General features: G+C 36.0%; 8 protein-coding genes across 13 annotated transcripts; 3 read left to right on the forward strand and 5 right to left on the reverse strand.

The window, feature by feature from the left end:
- Positions 1-3,661: 3,661 nt before the first annotated feature.
- Positions 3,662-6,435, reverse strand: LOC119073671. Of its 2 annotated transcripts, XM_037179277.1 has the most exons (4): positions 6,283-6,435; positions 4,102-4,275; positions 3,915-4,028; positions 3,662-3,849 (listed from the first exon to the last, which is right to left on the reverse strand). In XM_037179277.1, exons 1-4 carry the CDS (start codon positions 6,313-6,315, stop codon positions 3,838-3,840), a joined length of 333 nt encoding a protein of 110 aa, XP_037035172.1. In that variant the 5' UTR covers positions 6,316-6,435; the 3' UTR covers positions 3,662-3,837. The 2 variants fall into 2 exon arrangements, with proteins under 2 accessions (XP_037035172.1, XP_037035171.1); XM_037179276.1 differs by having other exon boundaries at positions 3,662-4,028.
- Positions 6,436-6,964: 529 nt separating this feature from the next.
- LOC119073677 lies at positions 6,965-8,247 on the forward strand. Of its 5 annotated transcripts, none has more exons than XM_037179288.1 (4): positions 6,965-7,117; positions 7,300-7,443; positions 7,921-7,997; positions 8,052-8,247. In XM_037179288.1, exons 2-4 carry the CDS (start codon positions 7,417-7,419, stop codon positions 8,167-8,169), a joined length of 222 nt encoding a protein of 73 aa, XP_037035183.1. In that variant the 5' UTR covers positions 6,965-7,117; positions 7,300-7,416; the 3' UTR covers positions 8,170-8,247. The 5 variants fall into 5 exon arrangements, with proteins under 5 accessions (XP_037035183.1, XP_037035180.1, XP_037035182.1 ...); XM_037179285.1 differs by having other exon boundaries at positions 6,974-7,200; XM_037179287.1 differs by lacking the exon at positions 6,965-7,117 and adding an exon at positions 7,125-7,243.
- A 1,508-nt stretch (positions 8,248-9,755) lies between these two features.
- LOC119073676 (U6 snRNA-associated Sm-like protein LSm6) lies at positions 9,756-10,232 on the forward strand. The gene is made up of 2 exons (XM_037179282.1): positions 9,756-9,965; positions 10,053-10,232. Exons 1-2 carry the CDS (start codon positions 9,875-9,877, stop codon positions 10,199-10,201), a joined length of 240 nt encoding a protein of 79 aa, XP_037035177.1. The 5' UTR covers positions 9,756-9,874; the 3' UTR covers positions 10,202-10,232.
- Positions 10,225-10,788, reverse strand: LOC119073670. The gene is made up of 2 exons (XM_037179275.1): positions 10,700-10,788; positions 10,225-10,626 (listed from the first exon to the last, which is right to left on the reverse strand). Exons 1-2 carry the CDS (start codon positions 10,718-10,720, stop codon positions 10,240-10,242), a joined length of 408 nt encoding a protein of 135 aa, XP_037035170.1. The 5' UTR covers positions 10,721-10,788; the 3' UTR covers positions 10,225-10,239.
- Positions 10,789-11,162: 374 nt separating this feature from the next.
- LOC119073587 (pre-mRNA-splicing factor 38) lies at positions 11,163-12,241 on the reverse strand. Its single transcript, XM_037179159.1, has one exon. It carries the CDS (start codon positions 12,150-12,152, stop codon positions 11,205-11,207), a length of 948 nt encoding a protein of 315 aa, XP_037035054.1. The 5' UTR covers positions 12,153-12,241; the 3' UTR covers positions 11,163-11,204.
- A 3,129-nt stretch (positions 12,242-15,370) lies between these two features.
- Positions 15,371-16,851, reverse strand: LOC119073187 (odorant receptor 67d-like). Its single transcript, XM_037178495.1, has 6 exons — positions 16,609-16,851; positions 16,031-16,545; positions 15,860-15,959; positions 15,698-15,787; positions 15,481-15,636; positions 15,371-15,421 (listed from the first exon to the last, which is right to left on the reverse strand). Exons 1-6 carry the CDS (start codon positions 16,849-16,851, stop codon positions 15,371-15,373), a joined length of 1,155 nt encoding a protein of 384 aa, XP_037034390.1.
- Positions 16,852-23,853: 7,002 nt separating this feature from the next.
- Positions 23,854-25,153, forward strand: LOC119073599 (SAGA-associated factor 29). Its single transcript, XM_037179172.1, has 3 exons — positions 23,854-24,030; positions 24,106-24,840; positions 24,901-25,153. The coding sequence occupies exons 1-3, from the start codon at positions 23,998-24,000 to the stop codon at positions 25,009-25,011; spliced, it is 879 nt and encodes a 292-aa protein (XP_037035067.1). The 5' UTR covers positions 23,854-23,997; the 3' UTR covers positions 25,012-25,153.
- Positions 25,154-25,428: 275 nt separating this feature from the next.
- LOC119073635 (charged multivesicular body protein 4c) lies at positions 25,429-27,744 on the reverse strand. Its single transcript, XM_037179228.1, has 5 exons — positions 27,415-27,744; positions 26,423-26,600; positions 26,258-26,355; positions 26,035-26,190; positions 25,429-25,967 (listed from the first exon to the last, which is right to left on the reverse strand). Exons 1-5 carry the CDS (start codon positions 27,590-27,592, stop codon positions 25,900-25,902), a joined length of 678 nt encoding a protein of 225 aa, XP_037035123.1. The 5' UTR covers positions 27,593-27,744; the 3' UTR covers positions 25,429-25,899.
- Between the last annotated feature and the right edge of the window lie 157 nt (positions 27,745-27,901).

Here is a 27,901-nt window from a genome sequence, read left to right on the forward strand (position 1 = left end):
TGATGGTAATCGGCACCCAAAAATTACATGTTTAAAACTATCAGCGTGACCAATGACCATACACTCGCGGAATTTTGAAAATCCACACATTTTCTGTTTCTGTGTTTTACTTGAGTTTCTGATTTCTTCATATAAAAAGACATGCAAAATGCACAAAAAACCAGTAAACCACGAAACAGAAAATGTGTCGGTTTTCAAAGTTCCGCGAGTGTAGCATCTCTTGATGTAACTTTTATCGCTTCGAAGCGAAAATAAGTTGCAATTGCTATTGACTATAACTGACCACAATTGGGTAGTGTATTATATTCGACCTACACTAACTTATGAAGTTCATGCAGCGCAGCAAGATAATTTTCATTACATTGTCAAGTGCTGGTGCGTTGCAATTAACGGTTAATAAAACAACGAATTATTGGTTTTTCGGGTCTTTAACCAAAGGAATGTAAACTAGCTTTCCTAGTATTCGTTGCTAGATTGGACTGGCTTGTGATAATTGTTAGGTTTTAGGAAATTTCGCGAAGCGCATAAGAGGGATTCTTTTGAAAAACAGCCTACCGAAATCGGACGCATTTTCTAGTGGAATTTTTTATATGTACCTAGAAAGGACTTCGACCCTAGAAGCCAAAACCACTTTCAAAAAAAATTCTTCGAAGCTTGTGTAGCTGGTAAAAGGTGGTCAAAAACCGAAAACTTGCATTTTTCTTACCAAAATTTGTTATGCTAGCTGTGCAGGGTCGTGTGGGGTGTCATTAGAAAGGTAATCACATGTACTATTAAACCGAATAGGAAACTTTTGTTTTTAAAATTCATCCACACTGAAATATGTCCAGTTAAGTTTTCAACCGAAGACTTACACTGTTCTTACAGAAATTTCTCGAGTTACACAAAATGTACATGGTCGTGTGGGGTATCATTTGAAAGGTAATTTTATGTTTGTCAAAATTCCCTTAGAGATTTTTTGAATTCTTGCAAGCTACTAAAGTGAGTACCCCCTCGTAAACGAGAGAAAGTATGGATGTGGTCATGAAAAGTGTGGGAAATTTCAAAACTCGTGTCATGGCTGAGGAATATGAGAAAATCCACATGTTACTAAACGTCGTGTATGCGAGGACGGTAATCGTGGCAAAGCATTTATTTACAAAAAATCGAGGCCTTATCGGTGCACTTTTCCAGTGTGGAAAAAGATGCATCAAAAGAAATTTTGAATTGTCACTCGATTACTCATGTGGAAGGTAAACCGTTTACCTATGACCAATGTTACTAGGAATTTAGATGAAAGACCAGTCTGCGGATTCATGTACGCTCGCGTTGAGATGTTAGACCTTTTGCTTGTGATCATGAAGATTGTGGAAAGTCATTTAAGTCGACAACTCAAAATACATAAATTAATTCACTTGGATCAAAGACTGTACGCGGGTACCCATCCAAAATGTAAAAATAAATTTAAAACGAGTGGACTACTCTCTTTTCATAGACAAGTTCTTTCGTCAAATAAATAGTTCGTTTGCACGAAATGTGGAACGGCATTCAAATCGCAGCCTAATCTAAAAAGACATCAGTGAGTCAAGTTGTAATAGCAGGAGCATTATTGTGGGAGTGAAACTTGATATCAGGCCTGCGTGATCCAGACATTTTCAAAAAGAGTTCAAAAAAAATTAGCTTACGACGACAATTCTAAATTGAAATTTGAGTAAAATGTGCATTAATTAAGGCATCAATCAATAAATAAAACTCTCAAACGAAGAGTGGACCATCCGCATCCGCATACATTTAAAATGATTGTCTATGGAAGTCCTTCTTTCGACGGCTGTAAACTTTTGGTAGGGATGAATTGAAATAGTACTTTATTGGTAGGCGAGACAAATTCGAGAATTACTTCGTATGTACATATTGTATATAACAAGTGAGCGTAGCGAACGCGTGTGTATACAATATGTACATAAGAAGTGATTCGAGAATTTTTCTCGCCTACCAATACAATGCTTTATCTTCCATGTGTGACTATTTCATACATTCAGCGTTTCTGTATATAAACTCGAAGACATACAAACACAAACACCACTGAAATATTTGGTGTATCTAGTACACAATACAAGCATCATGTGTGACAATCAAGCAAAATCATGGCAACATCGAGATGTAATCGTAAGTCTCGGTGGCCGAATCGGCTAGAGCGCGTCAATTTTATGCACATGATCGTGAGTTCTATTCTCACAACGAACATTTTTTTTTTTTTTTTTTTCAATCTTCTATCAAAAAATTGTAAATAAACTGATCTCCGGTATCGTAGGTAGATTTTCAATCGAATGAATATCTGCTGTAAACCGAGACCTTAGCCTTTTTGTCATATTGATTTGCAATGACACATTTCTCGGCAGATATTTGTACAATTGAAAAACTAATAACGTTACAGAAATCCTGATATAAAACACTAAACAACGTAATTTTGAATAACGAGAATCCGTTTAGTCAAAATTTGATTATTTTTCGTTCTAAACATACACACGCGACATTTTGTCGTGCACTTTTTAAATTGATCGGACTACCTGCGACAGACTTACTAACACATCTATGCGAGCATCTATGTTCATTGCTTTTATGTTCTACATACATGTGGGGTTTCATGACAACAAAACTAAGTGGAATCATCAATCTCAGTGGCCGAATTGGCTAGAGCGTGAACTTTTTATGCATGAGGTCGTGAGTTCTCTTCCCGCACCAAACATTTTTTTTTATTTATTCATTTTATTAAAATAAATTGCAAATAAACTATGCTCATCTCTTTATCGTAAGTTGATTTTCATTCGTACGAATTTCTGCTGAGCACTGAGACCCTACGCTTTTTTACACATTTTTACACCACATTTGCGATGGCATATTTCTCGGCAGATAGGTTCAATCGGATCACTAAATAATTTACAGAAATCTTGAGGTAAAACAAAAAAAGAAGAAATTTTTGAATGAAGAGTATCCGTTTCATCAAAATTTGACTATTTTTTGCTCTAAACGAATTCCAACATGGCATTCACACATACACGCGACACATTTTGCAGTACATGTTGCTTATATACTTTATAAATTGAGTCGCACAATGCGGTATAAGACAATCATGAGGGTATGTATATCTGATATACCCGAAGACTCTGTGGTCAAATGGTTAGCGTAGTTTGTTCATAAGTCGGAGGTTCCGTGTTCGAATCTCCGTCGGGTCACTGGTTTTTTTCTTCAAAATAAAAAAAACGGAAATAAAATTTACCCTAGAAGAGTAATAATAGAATTATATCCCTAGAAAACCAGAATTAACGTATGTCTTAGAGTTTATATACAGAAACGAGTAATGTATGAAATAGTCACACATGGAAGATAAAAACCTATAATTTAGCCAGTGAACATTTTTCCTTACTTTGAAAAAAAAACACATTTTTCTGAAAATTTGAAAAAATCTAAGAAAATCTTTTCCCAAAAAGTCACTGAATATTGGCCAAAGTGTAACCAAAAATTCGAATGCTGTTCCTTCCGGTTCCTTTTTAATTCAGATGAATTTCTGTTAATTGCTTAAAAAAACGTTTTTGTTTAACTTCAAACAGATTTTTGATCATTAAAAATTGAATTCAAAGTTAAAAATATTCACAAAAAAACGGTCGATCTTTGTAACATCTAAAAATGGCCCGATCGAAAGGCACAGAACTAAAAAAATTTCTTTGCAGATTTAACCATAAAAACATTCTAATTGTGCGTGAAAAATGGAATTTTGAATTTGGTTATTCGAAAGTCGTTTCTTAATTATTTGATGTCGTTATAGGAACTAAATCTATATCACATAATTGTGGCCGTGTTCTATGGATATATCTGCGATTGCAAAAAAGAAAAATCAATTAATGAAGACTCGCGTATTTGTCACTCCGATAAATTACTCCGTTAAGTTGTCCAGCATCGCGTGCCCGTTGTTGCTGCAATCTTTCCTCTGCATGCCCGTCAATGCCCAAACCTAGCCGTTCGATCAATTTATCGGCTCGGTATCCATGAAGCTGATTATTAAAGCACACAATTTTCTTTCGGTTAAATGTTACTCTGGTGAAGAAACCTTTGATTTACTTATACCTCATAAAATTGAGCTCTGCGTTTCTGACTGATTTCTGGATCGAAATCCCATTCGCTAACTTTGTGCACAACAGGCGCTCCAACGAGGTTATTTTGTAGTATGCTTCGTATCAAAGCGATGGGACCTTGTGCATTTGTTCGGTGCTGTGTTAGGATTAATAAAGTAACTGCAAACTGAATAGGGTAAGAATTTTAACATTAAAATTTATATTTGTGTTTCTCGCGGCTGTAGACGAGTATTATTAACCACAAAAACTGTAAATTATTGACAAATTTTTTTATTTAATGGTAGATTACGTCTGTGGGTCCAAATTTTTATTTTGACGAGTTGGGACGGTATTGCCCGACTCTAAGGGAACAGCGGTATTATCACTCGTCAAAATAGAAATTTGAGACCCACATACGTACTGTGCTTTACGTGAATAGGCAATGTGAATGCATATTTCATTTGAGCGAAGCGACATTTACATTGCCGGATCGCGTAAAAGTTTGTTAATAAACAATTAATGTTCGTGTACTAATTATTAGCTAGTGAAAATAAATGAATGGAATTTACCAACTCTGAAAAAAAAAACATAAAAATTAAAACAAGAATCTCTGAAGTCAGGATGCGTAAGCTTTAAAACATTTCGACGAAATGATTACGTTCTTGATTTTCCTTTAACCTTTTCAACGAACCCAATAATTAATAGTACATTTCGTACCTGGGACTAAAAAGGTAAAAGCCGAAGGCGAGTTCTGGAATCGAATACGCTGACAAAGTCTTTTAGTCGGTGGTACGAATTAGTTATTTATACAACCGAGTGATAAATGCTTTTTTAGGCACTAGACGTGTTTTTTTCAAACGAGGCCGCAGGCACACGTCGTGTGCCTAAAAAAGCATTTGTCACGAGTTGTATGCAACATTTTTCGAAAAAAAAGGCAGCAGAAGTTTCACTTTTCGCGACCGAGTGTCGAAATAGTACATTTCGTACCTAGGTCTAAAAGTCTTTTTTAGCGTATTCGGTTCCAGACCTCGCCTTCGGCTCTGTTTGGAAACTTCTCCGTGGTACGAATAGTATTTTTTATATTTGACGGAGACTTTCGGGTCCTAGGTATGAAAAATATTTTATATCAGACGGAGAAAAAATTCCAATATCGACGATGGATGACATGACTAGTGGAAATCCATTTATAAGAGGTTGTTACACTTGTCAGCAATGATCCCTAACATGTCCAATGGCCTTAGGAATTAACTTTTAATCAATTTGTCATATTATTCTGAATCAAAAATAGTTCGATTTAATATTTGAAAAATTCTCCGGTTCTTGAAATTACAGCCATGAACACCTAAAGTATGTATGAGTCACAAGATATGAATATATTGACCAAAGAGTGGACTTTAGTAATTCTCATATTTATGTGGTGGGGATTGAGGTTTCATCATATATGAGAACATCAGGCTTTATTGCATAAGAGAAAAAGAGAAAACTGATTTAGCTGAATGACAAGGGGAACGTCACAAGTTAATAATGTCGAGTATATCACCCTAGAGTAATAATATTTAAGGGAAATCGTCGCTCGTATGCAATAAAAAAAAGAGATTGACAACACAGCGACACTTTTAGGTGTTCCTAACTGTAAATGTCTTAAGACCAGGTTAAAGCGGTTTACTATCGCAATGTTTACAATGTTTTGGAGACACATTACGGGATTTTTTTTTGTATGCAGCAACGCACTTCAAGCATGAGTGATACTCTAAAGAGTGCTGAATCTTGACAGTGTGTCACACAACTGTAAAACGAATGTTAAAAACTGTTTCATACAAAATAGTACTCCATCTGTTAGCTGTCAACTATGATCACTTTCGTTTGAAGTGCGTGTCGGTGTTAAGGAATCTCGCGCCGCGTCATTCACAATAATTCACAAAGTGACATCTTCCTTATACAAAATATGTCAAAATGTGAATTATTGTGAATGAAGCGGCGCGAGATTCCTAGCAACCGTTAAAGGAAGGTCTTTTCCTCGCAACAAGAAATTGTTTGAACGCTTCTAACACTTGATTGGGATTCTATCTTCGACATATTTTCAAATCTGACCGGACATTACACAGCAAAGAAACATATAACACAAACAAAAAAGTATTAGCATCACTATACAATGATCATCACCATTTTTATAAATTATTTTAACTAAATTTACCATCAAACAGACACTGAATTTTCTCGAATTCATTTTCGTATTCCTTTTGTTTATATATTTTCTGTGTACAGTAAACTATTTTGCGATGCAGTGCAACGACAATGTTGTACCATTCGAGACAAACTTGAATTCACGTATGATACGGAACATGGAACATAATATCATTGAAAATCGAAAGTTGCAAAGACCGAGCTTGCTAATTATCGGGTAATTACATAAGAGAAGTATATTCCACGGTTCCATATGAATCACCAATACATGCGCATCGCATAAGAGCTCAATATAATGCCTACCACAAGGTACCTGCAGAGCACTACATGACATCGTCACCGCAAAAAAATCTGCTTTTATTGTAAGATATTGTAAGCTGAACAATGAAGGTGAGATGTTTGCATTAACTTCCAGGTCAACCGCAAAATCACTTGTTACAAGTACTAGCGTTTATCCCCCCGTTGCACACTACTTGTTGCATACTACTAATCTCCTGCCTGGCTAATACTAATGAATTAATCTTAATCAAAAGAACTGAAATGTTACCTTAGGTATGACCAATAGAAGAAGTTAGCACTACATGTAATGTAGTACTGTTCTACATATCCAGAATTAAGATCACCTTTAAAGAAGAATACAGCGATAGTGTAATCTATTACATATTATGATGCACTGACCATCTCAAGGCACTAACACAACAAGTGTTGACGACGATAACATCCATTAACAATCATCATTTCGTAATGCAACACAGACACACCAAAGACTTTCACTTTTTGACTGAGTCTTTTTTACATAAACCGACGTTCCGACTACATCATTTTACATCGCTATTTATTCCATGGTATGTTGCACAAGAAGTAAAGAGTGGTTAAAGTCGTTGGCATTGCTCGTTGAAAAACCATAAACTCTTTTCAGTTGATATTAGTACGTTCGTCCGGTTATTTTGTTTATAACTGTTAGACATTGTGTAACACATTTATATAGTCGCTAATTAAACATTTTGATTTCTTGTTAAACGCGCAGGTACACACAGTTTGATACGTGAGCTCATTCATGTTCCATTTTATTTGGATGGTTCAAACTTAAAATATAAAATCGTTTCACATTGCACTTCTTTCATTCGAAGAGAAATATTTTATAATGGCCAAACTCTGGATTATTATTGCTGTGAGTATGACTAATATAGTGCGGCGTTTTACGTTAAAAATAGTTTCCCGTGTCAGTGTAGTGTAAAAATGGCTGATACGTTTTCCATTTATGAAATTGAGGACGTTGAAATAATCCGACTTTTGCGGTGAATTTTTAGTAATTTGTGAAGTCAAAAATTTGTCGTATCGACAATCATAATTTATAGGTCGGAGAAAAAAATGTTATTCGAAAAGCTCTGCATTGGAAGTACATATCTTCGTCAAGAGTATGTGAAGTGCTCTTTTGGTGACTCGTTTCATCGACATCGACATCGAATAAATGTTTGTCTCTAAGCTAAGTGCTTTTCGCCCAACATTCTTACCTTCCCAAAATTTCTTAGAAAACGTTCTAGGTATTTCAATAAGCGAATTTCTCGATAGTAGTAACTCCTGTAGAGTTATGAGTCCTCAAGTTTCTCAATAAAATAGGAATTTCAAGGTAATTGTATGTTTTCAGATAATTTGTGTGTTGTCACTGGGTCTAGTTTCTGCATCTGTTCAACCGCGGGCACCGAACTTCCAGTATTTTGAAAGGTAATAAAATGATTGAATTGGAATGCATAAAGTTTGATGGAAATTTATTTGTAGACCGAAATATCGCTATCCGTATTACGACGAAAACGGACGAGGAAAACTCTTATATGGATATGGTGGGCCCGAACTTTATCAATACAAAAGCTATTCGCCATTAGAGGGAATTCATTGAGGATATTTGATGGGGTGTTGAATAAATTGCATGTTTTGTAGTTAATTTTTTTGTTAATTTTTTAATAAATTATTAAAATGAGAATTTTGGAAAGGTGTTGGACTCATACTACTTCACATATACCTCGTACATAGCAGTTACGAGTTCGAAAACCTATGGGCAGTTTTTCGTCCTGATTGTTAATCACTAATAAAATAGTTTCTACGTGACATCATTGCATCACGCTCGCACCAATGCATTACCAACTTGGGTTAGCTCCGGATCCTGACGTCCTAGAAACTATTTTATTATAGATTTAGAATAAGGACGAAGAACTACGTACGAGGTGTCAAGTATAAGTACGGCATATGAGAGGAGAGGATTTTGTACGATCTAGTCGATCTATACAAATTATTCGATTTCTATGCACACAAAAAATCGTACTTTGGGGTTTTCATACAATGGCTATCAAAAAATTAAAAAAAAGTCAACAGGTGTGTTTTTGGCCTTCTAATTGATGTCAAAGTCAGCTTCGGTGCTTGACAGTGCTTTGCTTAAAATCTAAAAAAGAACCTGGAAAACTGTAAAGTAGTAAATTGACTACTTTCATAAGGTAGAAATGCCTAGAGATATGAAGAAAATGTAGCGAGCATCATAATTTTAATCAACATTTTCTTGCTGCTGAAATAAGAAAGACTGCATCTACAGCGAGCATCCCAAACCAAGGTTCTGAAAGAACAGGTTAAGACACTTACGAAGGCGGGTGAAACACAAATATTGACAATTCAGACATGTATATTGTTTGAAAAGTCCAAGGCTGTATACTTTGAGGAGGTCACGCAGACCGCCATTTTATTAGATACGCGGGAACACACCACTTCTGATGATTTTACATGTAAAAAAAATTCACCACATCATCAAGACTACGAGAATCATCAGAGTAGGTGAATTTTTGTATGAAATCGGCCATTTTATCATCAACTGTGGTGTGTAACCCGCGTATCTGTATCTGCGTGACCTCCCCAAAGTATACAGCCTTGGAAAAGTCAACTTATTTTTTTTTTTGTTACAGGCTTTAACATTTCAAATGTCTCACTGTCATTTTTTCCAAAGAATGTCATTGTGAATTCGCAATGACACAATGAAATTCTCTGAAAAATTTGACAGTGAGACATTTGAAATGTCAAAGACTGTAAGTTGAAATCGTCATCTAAAATTTTTCAAACCTAGTTGGCGCTACAGGAAAATTTTGATCACACCGCCTTCGTGATCAACTCGAAAGTGTCTTAACCTGTTCTTTCAGAACCTTGCCGCAAACAGGTTTCTTCCAAAGCCGTTCAAAATGTCAATCGTTATCCATAGAGAAGCCAACACAACCTCACTTTGAAGTTTTAACGAACAAATTTGTTTAAGTTGCGGTTATGTTTGCTTCTGTGGATGACGGTCGGTTGTTTTCGTCCTGTCAAAATTCGTTTTTTCCGTACAATGGAATAAACCTATAGCTCGTTAAAAATTTCTATGTATATTGCGCCAAAACTTGCAACTAGCAGAGACCTCTGTGTTTCAGAGGTGTCAAACAATTTAGCTGTGACAGCTCAAATCTTTTTAGAGTGGCTAAAGTTTTTGTATTGAGCGCTATATTCAGAGGTAAACAGGAACATACACGGATCGCTTTCCAAACGTTTTGCACAATTTTTCGACTAATTTACAATCAAATTTCATCGCAATGTCCCGTAAGGAAGCTCTCTCGCAGTTTATCAACCAGATTCATGGCCGACCGGTTGTCGTAAAACTTAACAGTGGAGTGGATTATCGCGGTAAGTGAAATATTCCAATTTCAATATAACCATCGCACTCTCAGATTTATGAGAAACAATAACAAAAAAAAAATCACTTCACATCAGGTGTTCTCGCCTGCCTCGATGGTTACATGAACATTGCCCTGGATCAAACCGAGGAATATGCAAATGGTCAGTTGAAGAACAAATACGGCGATGCATTCATTCGTGGTAACAATGTGCTGTATATTTCTACGCAGAAGAGAAGAGTCTAAAATAAACTCACTTTGAATTTCGGTTACGAAACGAGTTTTTATTTCGTCCACTTCTTATGCTGAGCAAAGTCAAATTTGTGGAATCCATTTCCCAGGGCAGCTATCAATCGTTCACCACGATATCCAAACTTTTGCTGGTAATTGAAACGGGATTTAGCACCGGTGTCGGGATGAAAGTACACGGCAATATCACGTTGGTATTTAGATCCACCGAGAATAACCTCTGCAAAATAGGCCATCATCGCTTTGATCCGGTTGAAGTTATCAAATGGATCGATTATGTTGAATGGTTGATGACGACCATAAATTCTCTCTCCAGTTCGGGTATGTTGTGGATATTTGAAGAATTTCACATTTCTGAGATCTAAGTTCGATAAATCCAGTGTGGCTTCAGTAATTGCAAATGTAACCAGCGAAGAACAGAACTATTTCAAAGGAAATGAGAGTGGATTCGTTGAATCAAATTCGCAAATCGTTGCGCGGAGTCTTTGGACTTACCAACAAATTCAGCAGGTTCATCTTCACCAATTGAATAGTCACACTGCAATGAGTTGTCGTGCAGTTTTGATTTTTTTTTTAAATTCAAAATTGTTCCTATTCATTGTTCATGTCACTAGACTTTGCCTAATTAAGCATTCAATTCATGAGGCCGATTGAAAGTGAATTTCTTTTATATCAAAAGCCACGCATACTAATTACCGATTATACCTTCTCGGTTACCCCATCGCAATCAATTGTATTAGTTTCAGTTGTCTGATCGATCGCAATTGTATTGTACATGACCATCCTAGCTCGTCTTCAAATTTTTGCAGAATCGTTTGGTGTGCTAGGAGTGTGGAGAATATCACAAAAATTTGATTTGCTTTTTAATTGAGGATCTGAGCTTTGATGATTGTATGGTACGTAGTTTCAACGCAGTAACAGAATCCTTAGGTAACGTATACGGAATGAAACGCATTCGTTTTTCTTTGCAATCTTTATTGAAAATGTATACTTCATACCATTAATGTCGCTTCCGCCTGTCAGACTGACGATCCTTATCTCTACCTCGATCTCTGTCGTAGTCTCTATCGTAGTCCCTATCGTAATCCCTTCGTCGATCGCTGTCACGCTGCTGGTCGTGTCGAAACTTTCTCTCCTTCTCTCGTGCCATTCGCTCGCGTTCCCGCTCTTTGCGATCTCTGTCTATTTCCGATTTTCTTGCATTGTTCGCTCGTTCGACTTCCTTAGCGCGTTCTCGATCCCTGTCGACCTTCTTTTGTTCGTGACGTCTGTCGCGTTCTCTGTCATTTGATCGGGAACGCTCTCGTTCTTCCTTTTTCGGCTTTTTCTTCGGCGATTCACTGACCTTATCAACAATTTCCTCATCGCTAGGCATATCCTCGTCTAAATCGTCGTCCAATGCTGACACCTTCGGTTCCAGCTCATTGTTCTCCTCCAATATCATACGTTTTTGAATTCGCGGTAAAATAATGTCGCACACCCGATCATTCCTCAACAGTTCATCGATGTATTCATCCATGTGCATAATTTCGAATTGACCGGAACGATTTTGGTTTCGCAGCTTGCGATTGTCATTGTACAGCGGTTCCAGATATTTGTAACAGTCCAATGATGTACCCGTCAAGCGTAAGTAGAATGCACCCAACGCACGAACGTATTTGAACTCTTCGTTTTTGATGAACTCGATCACAATATCCTTCTCCGGTTGAATTTGCAGCATTTTAAGTGTAAGGCAGAGGAATGGAGTTGGACGAATATTTCCACCGAATACACCACCAACGTATCGAATTTCCATTGCTTTATCTACGAGCAATTCAGCTGTTAATGCAAAACATTGTTCCTTCCAGAACTTCGAGTCGTAAATGCGCGAACGAATAATTTTCTCGATCAGATACTGTGGATTGGTACCGTGCACATTTCGTGCATCTTTCACCGTTCGATTTGCCATGGTTTTGGCTTTAAATAAACTCTTTTGTATTTACCGAGCTTCCTTCCTCTTCAAAACATTTTTGTGAAACGTTTGTGGCTTTGACATTGACAGATTTATGATAAATGTTTTGTGGAACGTGTGTTTGGTCGTTTTGGTTGTAGATGTTGTAGATTGAATCCATCGATTAATTGAATTGTAGATGGAGCTGGAAGCACTAGTGTTAGTTTAAGAAACTCAAAAATATTCATTCTTTCAGAGCACTGTGCTAAGATTCCGAGGATGTAAACCTCCCCAAAGTTTACAGCCTTGCTATGACTCAATTCAATTTTGTTTTTATGCTTCGGGACGAAATTGAGGGCAATTTTTGTTCTTTTCTCGAGTTTTCGGCCCTTTGCATGAAAACCTACATGTGTACCTGCTTTGGACGATTGATTTTAGGCACTTTCGTTAATCAACACGACCTGTTTTTGCTTTCTTCGAAAATTCGACCGTTCAGAACCTGTTTTTGCTTTTTTCGATGATTTTCGATTACCACTACAAGTAACAAAGATTATTGAATGGGAAAATGTGTATTTCTAAAGCTTTCAATGGAATGTAAATTAAATTAAAGTTAATTACAATTATTGATTACAATAATTTTGCTACTTATTTTACATGCAAATAAGTGCTAAAATATTAATTATTTAAGGGTTAGGTGTAAACTAAGCTTCAAATTGTATTCATCCAAGTTTAAGCAAATTGATTCGACCTAGTTATCGTTATTAAATTCTGATTTTCTCAGAGAAAATTACGGCTAATAATTTTATACCTAAGGTCTTGCTTAATTTAAGGAAAATTACCGAATTATCATGCCATTAGGCGAAAACTGCTACTTTCGCTTAACGAATGAGGGCAAATCAACTTTCGCAGCACTAAATGCATGCAATATATATTATGTACCTGTTGCCAAGATTTCGTGACTTGGGTGTGATTCTGGATACAAAATTAGACTTTTCAGCCCACATCGAACATATAACAAGTAAAGCGTACTCAATGCTCGGCTTCTTGAAGAGGATTTGTTACGAGTTTCGTTCCGTCAACGCCCTAAAAAGCGTCTACTGTGCTCACGTAAGATCACGTCTAGAATACCGCACTGCACCACGAAAATATCTGCAATTGAGTCCATTCAGAGACAATTCATCATCTACGCCCTAAGACGAACTGTACGGCGTGACAATACCTTCAGACTGCCTTCATATGATTCTCGCTGTAGGACAGTTGGTATTGAGGCATTATCAAGAAGGCGCATCAATTTGAGTGTAACTTTCATGTACGATGTCCTCACCGAACGAATTGACGCTCCCGAGCTGAAGTCTAAGATAAACATTCGACGACCTGCCCGCGATCTTCGTTCGAATGAATTTCTGCAAATCGACCAACACCGAACCAACTATGGATTATATGAACCAGTCAATTATATGAGCATGATCTTCAATCGATTCGCACATTTGTACGACAGATCAACCTATAGGATTACGTTCCGTAATCGCATTCGTGCCATGGAGCTACCAGAGCGCTATTCGTTTATCACCTACAGGATGAGCTAAGTGTTTAGCTGCCGTTTCGTTCATTGCAATTTGATTGATTTGATTTACTGATTTGTTTTCCTCTTTTCCTTTTCTTTTTCTTTTTCTTGTTTTTGAATTTTCTTCAGCTTTTTTTATCTTTTTGACGAATATTTTTTCTTCAATTGTTTGAATATGATTCTTGTTTTCATCTTTAATTTCTATTTTTGTCATAAATATCAGTTGGTTTTATACTGTTGATAAATAAAAAAAAATAAAAAAAAAAAGATTGTTATTTTGACGTGTAGGACATTATTGCCAGAGCCGAAGGCGTGGGCAGTAATGCCTACACGTCAAAATAACAGTCTGGCAATAGGTGCATACCATATTTTATCTGTCGAGACCAGATATATCGAGATAAGTAAAAACTCCCTAGGGAGATAAGCTCGAGATTATCGTTCTAGATAGATAATAAATATTACGCACCTGTGTCCAATTGTTTATTTTGAAGAATTGGTGATTGTGATTTTAAGCCGAAGGCGCGGATCATAATCAAACTCGTGTCGACGCAAAGATAAACCCAAACTCACTCTCCGTGCTGATGCATAATAGAAAGTTTGCGTAATTGACATATAATTATAAGTCGACATATAAATCCGAATTTATAAGTTATAATTCACGTGGTTCGGTCAAAAAAGCGTAGTAAGAATAGATGTTTTTGAGTATCTACGGAACGATAACCGAGAATCAATTCGTAGTGACCATTCGCAGGCGCCTGCCAATAGCCAAATTATTATTAAATATACTATTGACAGGCGCCTGCCAATAGCATCTTCCTTTTACATAGGCAGGCATAGCATTTTTCCTTTCACAAAGACTATTCGCTGGCGAAATGACGTGCCAATAGCATATACGTAATACATTATGGTTAACAAAAGTCAATACAGGAGTACCTGTATTCCAGTGATAACTGATATGTGTACTATACTATTCCAGTGATAACTGTCCAATATACAAATCTTTAGAATTCATGCAAACGTAGCAAAATCGAAAACTTCTTCTGTGAATAAATATCGTAAGTGTATCAATTGGATTGGGTTAGTTTGTAGCACAGTAGCTCGGTCCAAACCAGTGAAGTATAATAATTCTTTAGCCTGGAATCCAATTTTTCTGTTTTGTTTTTCGACCACATAAGACCTGCTTAATAACCTACCATTTCAATGTCGTACAAGCAAAGAATTTGTAAAAAATATACTACGACAAAGTACCAGTAAATAATTTGGTCAAAAATTGGCTTGCCTAGCCCTGTGTCTATACTCATCCTCATCTTTCCATTTCTGACAAATGTTCCTAAGAAGCAAATATCGACATAGTACTTAGCTTGGCTTCATTCCAAATTACAAAAATTATTTTGAATAGTAAAATGTGTATTTCTAAAGCTTTCAACAAAATGAAAATTAAAGTCAATTACAATTAAAGGTAAGTGCTAAAATATTAATTATTAAACGGTGAGATGTAAACTAAACTTGTTATCATCGAGGTTCAAGCAAAGCCGATTATCTTCAATACAATTGAGTAGACCTAGCATTGATCCTGATTTTGTTTGAGAAAATTATGTCTGATGCATGTTTGACTTGTTTGAGGAAAATTACAGAAAATATTATTGAACGAAAAAAACCAGTTGTCGGTCGACTAAACAGCTTCCGTTAAAAACGTGTAGTACGTATAGATGCTTTTCAGTATCTACAAACAATATTCGATGATAATTCTGTCAAATGTTTGAGCAAAACTCAATTGAGTACCTGTATTCCAGTTATTACTGACAGTGGTGCTAGAGGTCCGATCCACAAATCTTTGGAATTCATACACGATCCTAGCAAAATCAAAAATTTCTTCTGCGAGTACACATCGTAGGTATACCAATTGGATTGTGTTAGTATATAGCACAGTCGCTCGTTCTAAGGCATCAAATTCAATTTCTTGGACTGTTACTCAATCGAAAAATGTTCAGTTACTCACTAAAATTGTTGCCCTTGTTCCAAATAAGCATTGCAACAACATTTCGATAAACAACCCATACGCGATTCCATAGCCTGAATTCCAGTTTTCCTGTTTCGAATTAGAAGTTATAATCGAAATGTGCGAACCACTTGAAAAGATTCAATTAAATTGATCATTTACCACTTTAACTTCGTACAAGCAAATGATTTGTGATATGTACACAGCCGCAAAGTACAAGTAAATGGTTTGGTCAAAAATTTTCTTCATTTCTCCAATATAACTGCAAGAAAATTAAGATTGTTTTTGCCCTAACATTAACTGGAACTAACTCTGGTCGGAATTATTTCATACTTATATTTATCTTGGCATTTCTGGCAGATGTTTCTAAGTAGAAAATATCGATCCGACAAAGTGCTTTTTGCAGTGTTACCCCAAAATGCGTCTAGTTGTTTGACATCAAGCTCGATGAGATCAATTTGGATCGAGTAATTTAAGATTATAGCGTAAAATTGAAAGCCGACGTACAGCGAACCGACAACTGCGTAGACACCCATTACAGTCATAATAGAATTTGCCAATAAAAACCCGGACAATTCCGTCTGATCGATGAACACTATTTCAATGGGTAAAATTGACACCAGCTCGCCATTGAATATAAACAACTTCATTGGATTGTACAAGAATATTAGGACTGATGTTATTTCCACCAAAGCAATGAATATGTATATTCTCAAGTTGTAACGTTGTCGCCTCTTCAATAGCTCGGTTGCATTGTTACCAGCTAGTCGTGTGATTTTAAAACTAAATCTGTGCAATGCCGTTATTTCTTTGTAGTATTTAAAAAAGCACCTGATCCTAAGTGAACACTGTAATACACTTACTGCAAATATTTCTTTTTTTTAAGTACTCATTACATTCATTCTAATTACCGATATTGATATTCCATACAAAGCAAACGCTTGGAAAATTTTCTTATTTTCACCGTTTGCAACATTCTTGAATTGTGTAAAAAATATTTGAAGCCACGAAAAAGCGAAAAGAATCATAGTAAACCAAAATCTAATATTAGTTTTAATTTCGTAGCCAAGTTTCCAACCCAACACTGTACCAAAGATGTCTATAAATTGAAACGATTGTTTCAAAGTTCTGGTGGTGTTATTGCGTTCTTTCATTTTAACTTGGACTCGGTGTAACATTTTTTTAGATTTATTTTTGCTGTTCAAAGTTTCCAGATCGTTCGGCATCATCACTTCAGCGTTACGTTGTTATGTATTCAATTTAATGTTTAAATAAAAATGTCTTATCGGTAGGACTGCCAACAAGTTACAACAATATTACATCAAAGTGGTAAATTGTGTATTTCTAAAGTTTTCCATGAAATGCTGCCATGACAATTAAATTATAAACAGGGTAGAAAACGGAAACACCTAGCCTCGCACGAAATCGATTGTTTTGAAATATAATATAATTTGATTATCCAAAACCATCAAAGTACATAGAGTAGTACGTCAGGACAGTGTACCATGTAATTTTACATTTTTACAGTGTTTCAAGGTCATCTGCTTAGAGCCTAGTTGTTAGATCGTTTCGTGTCATACAAGCGTTTTCTACTCGTAAACTCAATAGCTTCCCCTTTATAGCCGAGTATCCATCTACCATACTCTACATAAATAAGATAAAGTTAAAACATTACAATTTAAACAGTTTTTACTTGATCCAAAATCATAAATGTCATCTTTAAACTTACTTAATTTTAAACTTCCGTAGCAATACCCGAGTATTGTTCGTATCAGTAACAAACGGAAATACTTAAGCCACCTTAGCTTACCAGACCGACATGGCTTTAAAGTTTTCCAATACCACAGATTTTTCCGCCAATATTGTTTTATGGTACACACACAACCTAGTGATTATAATAATTTCGTTTCGAATTTCATATGCAAATTAGTGTTAAAACAATTAGTGCATTTGTAAAAGCATTGCGAAGTAAGCCTTAAATTGAATTCACGTTAAAGCAAGGCCATAACTTAATTGATGTGACCTAGAATTAACACTGAGGTGAAATAAAGCTTTCCACCAAGGTCTTCCTCTGGCTTAATCCGAGGAAAATTACAGCTATTACAACTATGATTCGACGGCAGCAAAGTTTGGTTTGGTCAACAATTCTCTTCGTTTCAGTGATGTAACTGTAAGATCGTTAAGGCTGTGTTGCCTAGCCTTGAGTGTATGCACTTTTGGACTGACATACATATTAAGTCTTACTTATCCTTGTCCTTGCATTTCTGGCAAATGTTCCCAAGAAGCAAGTATCGATCTGACAAAGTGATTATCTTGGTTCTCTCCGGTTCAGCCTAAAGTGCGTCTAGCTGCCGAACATCATGCTCGATAAGATCCACTTGGATCGAGTTATTTAGGATTACGGCATAGAAATTCATGGCTATAAACAAAGATATAAAAATTGCGTAGAAACCCATTGCAGCCATAATAAAATTTGCTAATAAAAACCCAGACGACTCGGTCTGTTCGATGAACATATTTCAATGGGTAATAGTGACACCAGATCGCCTTTGAATATATATGATTTCTTTAGATTGTACACGAATAGTAGGACCGATGTTAGTCATTTTAGTGTTACCGAAGCAATCAGCTTGTATATTTTCAGATTGTTACACTTGCCTTTTCAGTTGTACCGCTGCATCCTTACCAACCAGTCGTCTGATTTTATAACTGAATATGTGCAATGCCGTCACTTCTTTAAAGTATTTATCAAAGCACCTGATCCTAATGAAACACGGAAATGTTTCTGTAAACTTTTCTTTTCGGTAATGATATTCATGCCAATTACCGATATTGATATCCCATACAAAGCGAACAATTTGAAAATTCTTCTACGTTCACTTCTTGCGAGATACTTTAATTGTCAATAAAATAGTTGGGCACAGGTAAAGGGAAGAAGGCTGTTAGTAAACCAACGTCTAAAATTTGGCTTCCACACAAAACTAAATCTTCACCCCATTCGATATCATCACTTTAACGTTGGAGATAAGGTTCCATGTTATTAGGGTTTTTTTTTCCAGGAAAATGCGGATAAAGTACGTCGTGTCAGTAGCAATACCGGTACAGAAAAAGTAATTTCGGGGGAAAAACTAAAGTTAAAAAAGTATATTTTTGGCTCAGTGGATAAAAAAAACGTGTTCGCTTTACTCTGAATCAACGGAACACATTAATTTACAGTTCTATGTACTGGTACTCATATAGCCAGGGCCTATTTTTCAAAAATATATATTAGTTTCTTCAAATATTTCTCTAATTTGTTAAAGTTATTTTTTTAGAAATTTGAGAACTTTTAGATTTTGTATCTTTTTAAGAAACGTTTGGCAACTAAACCTTAGGAAATTTTTGAATACATTTTTGAAAAGTATTCTCTGCATATAACTCAAGATATAACTAGAAAAACAGAAAGAGAAGGAAAAACGAAAAAAATTGCGTTTTATGCACCCTTTTGTAATTATAGTTTATAATAATGTTAAATTACTACATAATTAAACATACAAAGTTGTATTATGATAGTTATCATTGCATTGGGTAAAAGAATAGTAAATTTCATATTAGTGGACTAATTATGGAAATAATGCTTTAATGATTCAAATCGAAAGCGAGCATCGTTTAACCGGTTGACCTAGACAGCTCTGGAGAGTAACAAAATATTTCTTGCACTCTCCAAGGTCCGGAAGGGCATTAGAATTTTTTTAATGAAGGGTATAAATATCGAATAAGTATGCAGCCTCCGAGCGGAGCTTTCTCGAGCCAGATGTCAGATTTTAATGCCAGGTGTTGGACGTAAAGAAACAACTGCGCCGTACTATCATATTTATCAATTTCTGGTTTGAAGGCGTCTTGTGCCTGTTTGAGTTGGAATTTCATCGGAAGTATGTCGAGTCAGAGTATCTAGCAGGGTACCTTTCTTTTCTTAATGTCATTGCAAAACTACCATTAAGGCTGCTAATGTATTATTTGTATTAAAATACTACTCTATTTGACGTGGTAAAACCTCTATTACCCTGCTAGGTACTTTGGTCGAGTGCAACTATGAAATTCGAATCGAATTTACAATTTACTTAAGGTCAACACAGTTTCAGGTTGACATGAAATCGATATTCTAACAAAATTAAATATACGGAGTCTACGGACAAGAGACAAGACATAAAACACAGCCCAATAATGGCCGTGTATAAAATTTTTCCAACTTTTTTTGATAACATTCATGTCTTTCCACACATTATTTCTCTATTCAAAAGGTGAAAAGTAAATGCTTTCAGTAAAAATTTCAAGTTCGCGCTAGGGTTACACAGGCAAAAGGGCTATTCACTGGCGCCGAATCCATTTCAAGGTACCAGGAAATGTATCTACCATCCACAAATATTTATCTATCTATCTTTTCCCAATGAAACGGTATTTTTTTTGGCATATCTTTTAGCATATCTTTTCAAAAAAAAAATTTGTTTCCAAAAAATATTTTTGTTTTCAAAAAAAGTTTTGTAAGTATATAAAGAATTTTGGTTTTCAAAAAAAAAGTTTTGTTTCAGTATATAAGGAGTTTGGTTGAAGAAAAAGTAACAAAACTAAAGTTTTGCTTTTTCTACATATGAGAAAATATGGTAATAATTGATTGCAAAGAGAAATAATTTAGAAAGGCATCGAATTAAAGTGATACACTGAAAAATGATTTTGATATCCTAAAAAAAGGTTTTTCTTCCTGAAGTACCAAAACCGTCACATTCACTCACCAAATTTAGTACCGAAAGAGCTACATTCTCCGACACTTTTTTCTCTCAATTTTCATTCCCGCTTATGTCATTTTCGATCCTATCTTTATTCTTTCCCAAATGTGTCATGTGATATAATGAAGTCAATTTAAACTCAAATCCAGCAATTTATTGTGTGAACTGCAATAACATACACTAATTTATGTTCAATATTCATTCTGTATTAATATTAAGCGTTGTTTCACTACATTTCGAATTTCGAAGAGTATTAAATATGATTTTCTTGTTATAAAGAATGCACTAAATGATAATGCTACGCGCGTATGCATTAATTGGTATTGCTACGCGCTGAACGAAAAATGCTGTACGGTCAACAAATGTAAACAACGACATTAAATTTTTGTATGTTGTTTTGTTCGGAATGTGACTTTGGTACTCCAGGAAGAAAAATAGTATACATACCACGGATCAAAAAGGTGTGTTTTAGACCACGGTGGTGAAAACGTCCTTGGTCTCCGCTCCGCTTCGCGTCGCTCCATCCCTGGACGTTTTCACCACCTGGGTCTAAAACACACCTTTTTGATCCTTGGTATGTAACATACTATTCGATGTTTTGAAAAAAGATTTTTGATATCCTGTCAGCATGATATACTAAAAAATAATAAATTTTGATATCTTAAATAAATAATAAAGATGTCAAATCTTTAAAAATTTGATCTCTCGAAATTGATATCCCCAAAAATGATTATGATTCACCGAAATTTGAAATTGATACCCAAAAAAGGAATTCTGATATCCAAAAAAAAAGGAATTGATGACCCGAAAAAATAATTCTGATATCACCAAAAGCAAATTTTGATATACCAAATAGAAATTGATAACTCAGAAAAATGAATTTTCTCGAGATTTCTTATAAACGGAGATAAATAATTAACAAAGCGAGATAATTTTATTGAAAACGGAGTCATAGTATACCGTCATTCAAAAAGGAAGTCACGCTCATAGGGACGGACCCACTTTTCGAAAAACGTGACGTGTTCTGACATATGCGACGGACCCACATTCTCTGAAATCGGACGTCCTCTCTTTGTTAAAACACTTAAAAGAAGTTAGCATCTCTGATATTTCTTTATGTTCTGATTGAGGGACTGGAGTACTACACGAAACTGTATTTAGTTTCCGGATCCGCTCGGCATACATGACCGCCCAGAACACGAGTCAATTTGAATACAGATTGTTATCGCAACGGATAGAGGGACTAATTCTAAGCTAATTCGTGTTAAAATGGCTTCCCTCTACAACCTGGCCACGTAGCTAATCCAGCTAAAGTCGAAAATTCGCCATTGTTCAATGGTGATATACGTCCAAGACGAAGACAGTTTGATACTCTTTGAATATTGGTAGAGGATTGCATGCTCTATTAAAAGCTGTGAATTGATTTTACAAAAGTCATCTGAATTGTGCACCATTAGAAAAGTTTATTTTCACCATTAGTGAACTAAAAATGTATTGAGTGAAAAGACATAGAATTGAAATCGAAATTTTTCTCAACGTGGACGAAGCATGCAAAGTCATCTAAGTCCTCAAAAATCGATTCTTCTGCGGCAGTTATCGAACCATGACTTTTGTTGTGATTTTTTTGGTTTTAGAATATACTTATGATGTTTAACTTGAATTTACTTTTCCCTTATACGGACGTCCGCTTTGGGGGATGGACCCCAAAATCAGAAAGCGGACATGGTGTGATTTAGGATGGACCCACCTCAAAAAAAATCGAAAAAAACGTGACGTCCTTTTTGGACAACGCCTATCTACTTTTCTAAATTTTTTATCTCAGTTTTTAGTTGTTTTTCTCCATTTGAGGCTCCGTTTTTAAATTCTATTTTTCTGAAAGTATTCTCTCAACTTTTTAATTTGTTGATTTGTTTCTTCCATACATTTATTATTTCCATATCTAGCTATAATAGACTGCTAAACTGTATGCTAAAATGATGTATGTCCTAGGATCTAGTAAAACGCCCTTATGTTCCATTTCGTAGAAGGATGTATGTCCTAGAATCGAGCAAAACGCCTTTACGTTACATTTCGTAACGGATCAATCAAGGAGACGAAGCGAGAGAAAAAAATTAACTCCTAAGTTACCAATACCGTTCCGGCGCCCGGCTCGCATTGCGGCCCTCCGCTTCGCTCCGGGGCAATGGGCCGGATCGCCCGGCGTGTTAAAACACTTTTTATGTGCAATGAAAATTGGTATTCGTTTCGTAAAAAAATGAATTCTGTGGGGACGAACTAAACTCCTTTACGTTACATTTCGTAAAAGGATAAATCTCCTAGGATCGATCAAAACGCTGGCCGTAAAGGAGTTTAGTTCGTCCCCACAGAATTCATTTTTTTACGAAGCGAATACCAATTTTCATTGCACTTAAAAAGCGTTTTAACACGCCGAGCGATCCGGCCCATTGCCCCGGAGCGAAGCGGAGGGCCGCAATGCGAGCCGGGCGCCGGAACGGTGTCGGTAACTTAGGAGTTAATTTTTTTTTCTCGCTTCGTCTAATTTGTTTTACATAAAACTGAATTTACAGAAAAAACAAAGTTCAAAAATATTACATCTAACCACCGATCCATTGATTTGTTTCAATAACAATAATCATCCACAAACTTATAGTTTTTGCGAAGTCATAGAAAATGATGTATAACACAACAGATAAAGAGAGAGCAATTTTTAAAAGGAAACTCAATCCGTTGCTCTAAAAAAAATTACCATTCATTTATTCACTTTTATCTCAATCTTCTTTTCGTTCTCATTTCAAAATTATTTCTCTTTGCAATCAATTATTACCATATTTTCTCATATGTAGAAAAAGCAAAACTTTAGTTTTGTTACTTTTTCTTCAACCAAACTCCTTATATACTAAAACAAAACTTTATTTTTGAAAACCAAAATTCTTTATATACTTACAAAACTTTTTTTGAAAACAAAAATATTTTTTGGAAACAAAAACAAATTTTGAAAAGATATGCTAAAAGATATGCCAAAAAAAATACCGTCCCAATGAAGACCTACATCTACTTTATATACTTAAATATGCTTGTTCAAATTTTCTGAATTCATTTTTAATGTACAATCCATTGGGTTTTCTGTCGACTTCCTCTTTTGAAATTTTGTTTTTTACCATTTAATGCAATAAAGAAATCACCGGACGTACAAGGGTCACGTAAGCAAAGATATACAGGTTCGTACGGTTCGTACAGTTGATAACGTCGCAGCGTCTGCTACGTCCTCTACTAGTCTTTAAAAAAAATTCTCATTACCATCTTCGTCAAGAGCGACACAATTTTACAGTGGTCAAATCAAACAACTATTTCGCATCTGGTATCGCTGGTATCACAGGTAATGGTAAGTCTAATGTCATAACGTTGATGACGTTTCTTACGAAAAGGTATACAAAGTATACAAACGACACAAACACTCATTGATTATATAGCTTCTGTTGTGGCTGTCAACATTTTTGCAACTTCACCTGGAAAATTGAAATAATAACAGAAAAAACAATGTCAGCAGAAGCTGCAGCTTTTCAAGTTCAGGTATTTATAAGAATGCTGTAGCATTTACTATCATTTACCATCATTTTGTTCAATTTTAACTCATTTTATATATAGGAACGTCTGCGCGCTCTTCAAGGGTTGATTCATGACATCGACAATGAAAGGCGACGTAACGAACAGAACCTGAACAGCATCTTTCGAACTCAGGAAAAACTGTCATTCGACGCCATGCAACAAAGTTCATTGCAGCAAAAAATTCGTACATTGTACAAGATCGGCCTACACGACGCCTCCCAAGAAGAGAATCTTCTGCGTCAGGCGTTGGCCAAAATCCAAGAAATTCGAGCCATACGAAACGAGCGTCGAATTCACGCACGAAATTCTGGTAACAAGGAAACGATTCGTCGAGGAGCGCTGATGAAAATGTTGGAAATATCAGCGCAAACACTACCGTTGTTCGTCAGTAAAATCGGCGAAACGAAAATTCCAGCTCTATGCGGTTGCATCCCAGCAGATTCGTCGTACGTGGCAAAACCAGGAGATATGGTTGCGGCATTGGTCAAAGGTCTCGAAGAAGATGAAAATTGGATTTTGGCCGAAGTCGTGTCCTTCTTGCCGAACCAAAATAAATACGAAGTGGATGACATTGACGAGGAGCAGAAAGATCGTCATATTTTGAGTAAATGTCGCGTGATTCCGTTGCCGTTGATGCGAGCAAATCCTGAAACCGATGCTAGCGCATTGTTTTCCAAGGGTACCATGGTGAACGCTTTGTATCCACAAACGACCTGCTTTTACAAAGCAATCATCAATCAATTGCCGCAGGCTGCCACCGATGAATATGAACTGGTAATACTGACATTGATGCATTTCCGTTCCGAATCCCCTAACATTCGACTTATTTTTCAGCTATTCGAGGATGCTGCATATGCTGATGGATTTTCGCCCCCATTGTATGTACCGCAACGGTATGTGATTGCTTACAAGCAGACAAAGAAGTTTGGCAGCGTGTCAAGTTGACAGGAGAATTTGATCGTTGAAGAGATGGCCATGGACGAGGACCTGATGCTTGATGACGACGAATATCAGTAAATAGATTTAATTTTGTCGAAGAATTGGAATTAGGAATCACATCGAAATTACATGTGTGTGCTATGCGGAATGTGCATTTTTAATTGGGAATAATTCTGCGCAGGTTTCTGGGAGGATTTTTATAAACTCTGCCTGCCCCTGTCAATTTGAAGTCGTTGGTTCAATTTCCGAGTTCTTAACAGTTGAACTACTGAAGCGACAATTTCCATTTACACCCTTCGCACAATTGTTGGAATAGCTTGTTGACAGTAGGAATAGCTTGTCAATAGTTTGTTTCATCCTCTCGTCTTTGGTCCGACTGCTTGTAGACAATGTATGTATTTCAGACACAAAGCATATCCTGAGTCAATTAGCATTTGGTAAATTTATTTCCATCAAATTTTTTTAGTCAAAATTAATTGCTAAGATTCAATTTATTGATTTTTAGCCTATTATTCGGAACAAGCATTTTGATGACTCAGTGTGCAACAACGTAAGCTTACATTAAATATGCTGAACGACAACCAGATTTCCCTTTTCTATGTACATTTCTTCAGTTGCTATCCGAATATCTCCGACTGTTCCAAAAAAATCGACGCAAATTACGAAACAAAAATTTTTGAATTTTTCTTTTACAAAAATAATGAAACCGAAAACTTTTTATGAGAAAAGAACAAAGAAACTTCTAACTTCTCTCATCTGAAAGATCAATTTTACCAAGAGGAGTTTGTGTGTGTTTGTTGAGTTGATAATAAATTTGGTTAATGAGAAGAATAAAGGAGATAAAAATTCTGTTTGTTCTCTCGTTTATAATTAAATTTGTATGACAAAAACCAATCAATTGGCCCACGACATCAACTGCTTCATATCTTCATCGTCATCTTCAACCGGACCAGCAGCAACGGCTAAAATATTATTCATAGAAATCAGCAATCATTCGACGAATATGAATATTGTTTTCGGTTAACTTACGCTTCTTTTTGACTTTTGTCTTATCCTTGAGTTCATCCGTTGGTACTTCTGGCAGTTCCGTCGCTGGACCACCGACACCGAGCAATTCTTTGTCTAACTCTTCTTGTTCCAATTCTTCCAATTCCTTTTCTAATTCGTCTTCGTCAATATCATTTCCTACAGGACAAAGAACAAAAACCTTGAGCAATGCATCGCTATGAATAGCGTAACTGAAAATGCTTACCGAAAGCGACTGGATTCGAAATGGCATCACTAATTTCCTTGGCTACGTCTTGTTGTTCAGCAATATCTTCCATCATGTCATGAACTTGATCGACATCCCTGAAAATTGATAATTAAAAAAATTAGAGTCGGTCAGATCGATTCATGAAATAATCATAATTCGTACATGCTGTTGTGGGCTGCCTTAAGAGCATCGGAAGCAACTTTCATCGTAGTCAATACGTTGGTGTTCGTGTTTGCACTTTCCAGTGCTTCTCTTTGCATTTCGATTGTCGACAGTGTTCCGTCGATTTGTTGTAATTGCTTTTCATATCGCTTCTTTCGTTTCAAGGCTGCAATTGCGGCTGCAAAATCGAAGGAAATTTTGAGATACGACAAAAACGTTTAGGAAGAAACAATCGGATGTTTTCTACTTTATGGGAGACTTGACTCCTCTGAAGCACTCTAAATCGAATATTTAGGATGATTCAGAGGAGTCTAATCACCAATAAAAATGTAGAGTCATGTCATGACATGTGTTGCTTGTATTAAGAACCAAAAGCCCATTCAAAATTCGACGTTTGAATATTTGGTCCCACTTCACCTTTCAATTTAAAAACCAAAATATTTTGGAAAATTATTGCAATCGACGAAGACAAAACATTGTCTCAAAACTTGTAGAACATCAAATACCTTCGTCAACGAAAAATTCACTGAAAAAAATTGACAGAAACCCATCACTTATGGCGTTTCAATGTAACATCAAGATATGATCATTTGAATAAGACATCTACGAGATAAAGCAAAATTGAGTCACAATCACCTAATATGTAACTTTGAACAATGAACGAAAAAGATATGAGCGAAAGACTGCAATCATCGCACAGTTAATAAAACGGTAAAAGCAATCATCTTCATCATGTAACCATTTTCATGAAGACAAATGGACATTTTTGTGTTATGACTCATCATCGTTTAGTTGGGAAAAACGTAAACAAGAAAGGGTGATTTGACTGGGTGATTCTAATGACAAGAGAAAGTTTTTTTTTAATTGTTGCAATTGTGTCTGGAAGGGAACAGGTGCTATTTTGTACAAACAAAGAAAGTCAGGGCGTTTGGGTAAACTGAGCAATTTCATTATCGCAAACATTATCACATTGCCATTGTGACGGTATTTACCTCGTTTGTTTTTCGTTCCGTTTTTCCTAGCTTCGGCCAATTCGATTTCTATTTTCTTTTCCAAAAAATCCTGTTTCTTTAGCAACATATTCTCCGTTTCCTTCAGTTTTTGAATCGCATCACCCGTTGTCAGCGTGGGCTCCTTCTTTGCACCAAACATTTTCCCGAAAAAACTCATCTTTCCGTTGTAAATATCACAATCACTGTAAACGAAAATTAATCCTTGTGATTTTGGGAATTTGCGACTTTAAAAATTTTTTTCGTGGCTAGACGAAACAACACACAGAAAAATACTTTGCTTTTGACAAATGTATATTATGGGATGCGTCATCGTCAAAATACGACATTGGAAAATACGACATGACGCAAGACAAGCGACAAGTCTACATGTATAACGGCTGCTCTAGGAATCGGTTCCGATAAGGCGGGCTGTGTATCATTAATTTATCGTCTCAAAATAATCATTGAATTTTGAATGGGTTTCGCC

The sequence above is a fragment of the Bradysia coprophila genome, unplaced genomic scaffold (genome assembly GCF_014529535.1).
Source record: "Bradysia coprophila strain Holo2 unplaced genomic scaffold, BU_Bcop_v1 contig_138, whole genome shotgun sequence".
In the NCBI taxonomy this organism is placed as follows: Eukaryota; Metazoa; Arthropoda; class Insecta; order Diptera; family Sciaridae; genus Bradysia; species Bradysia coprophila.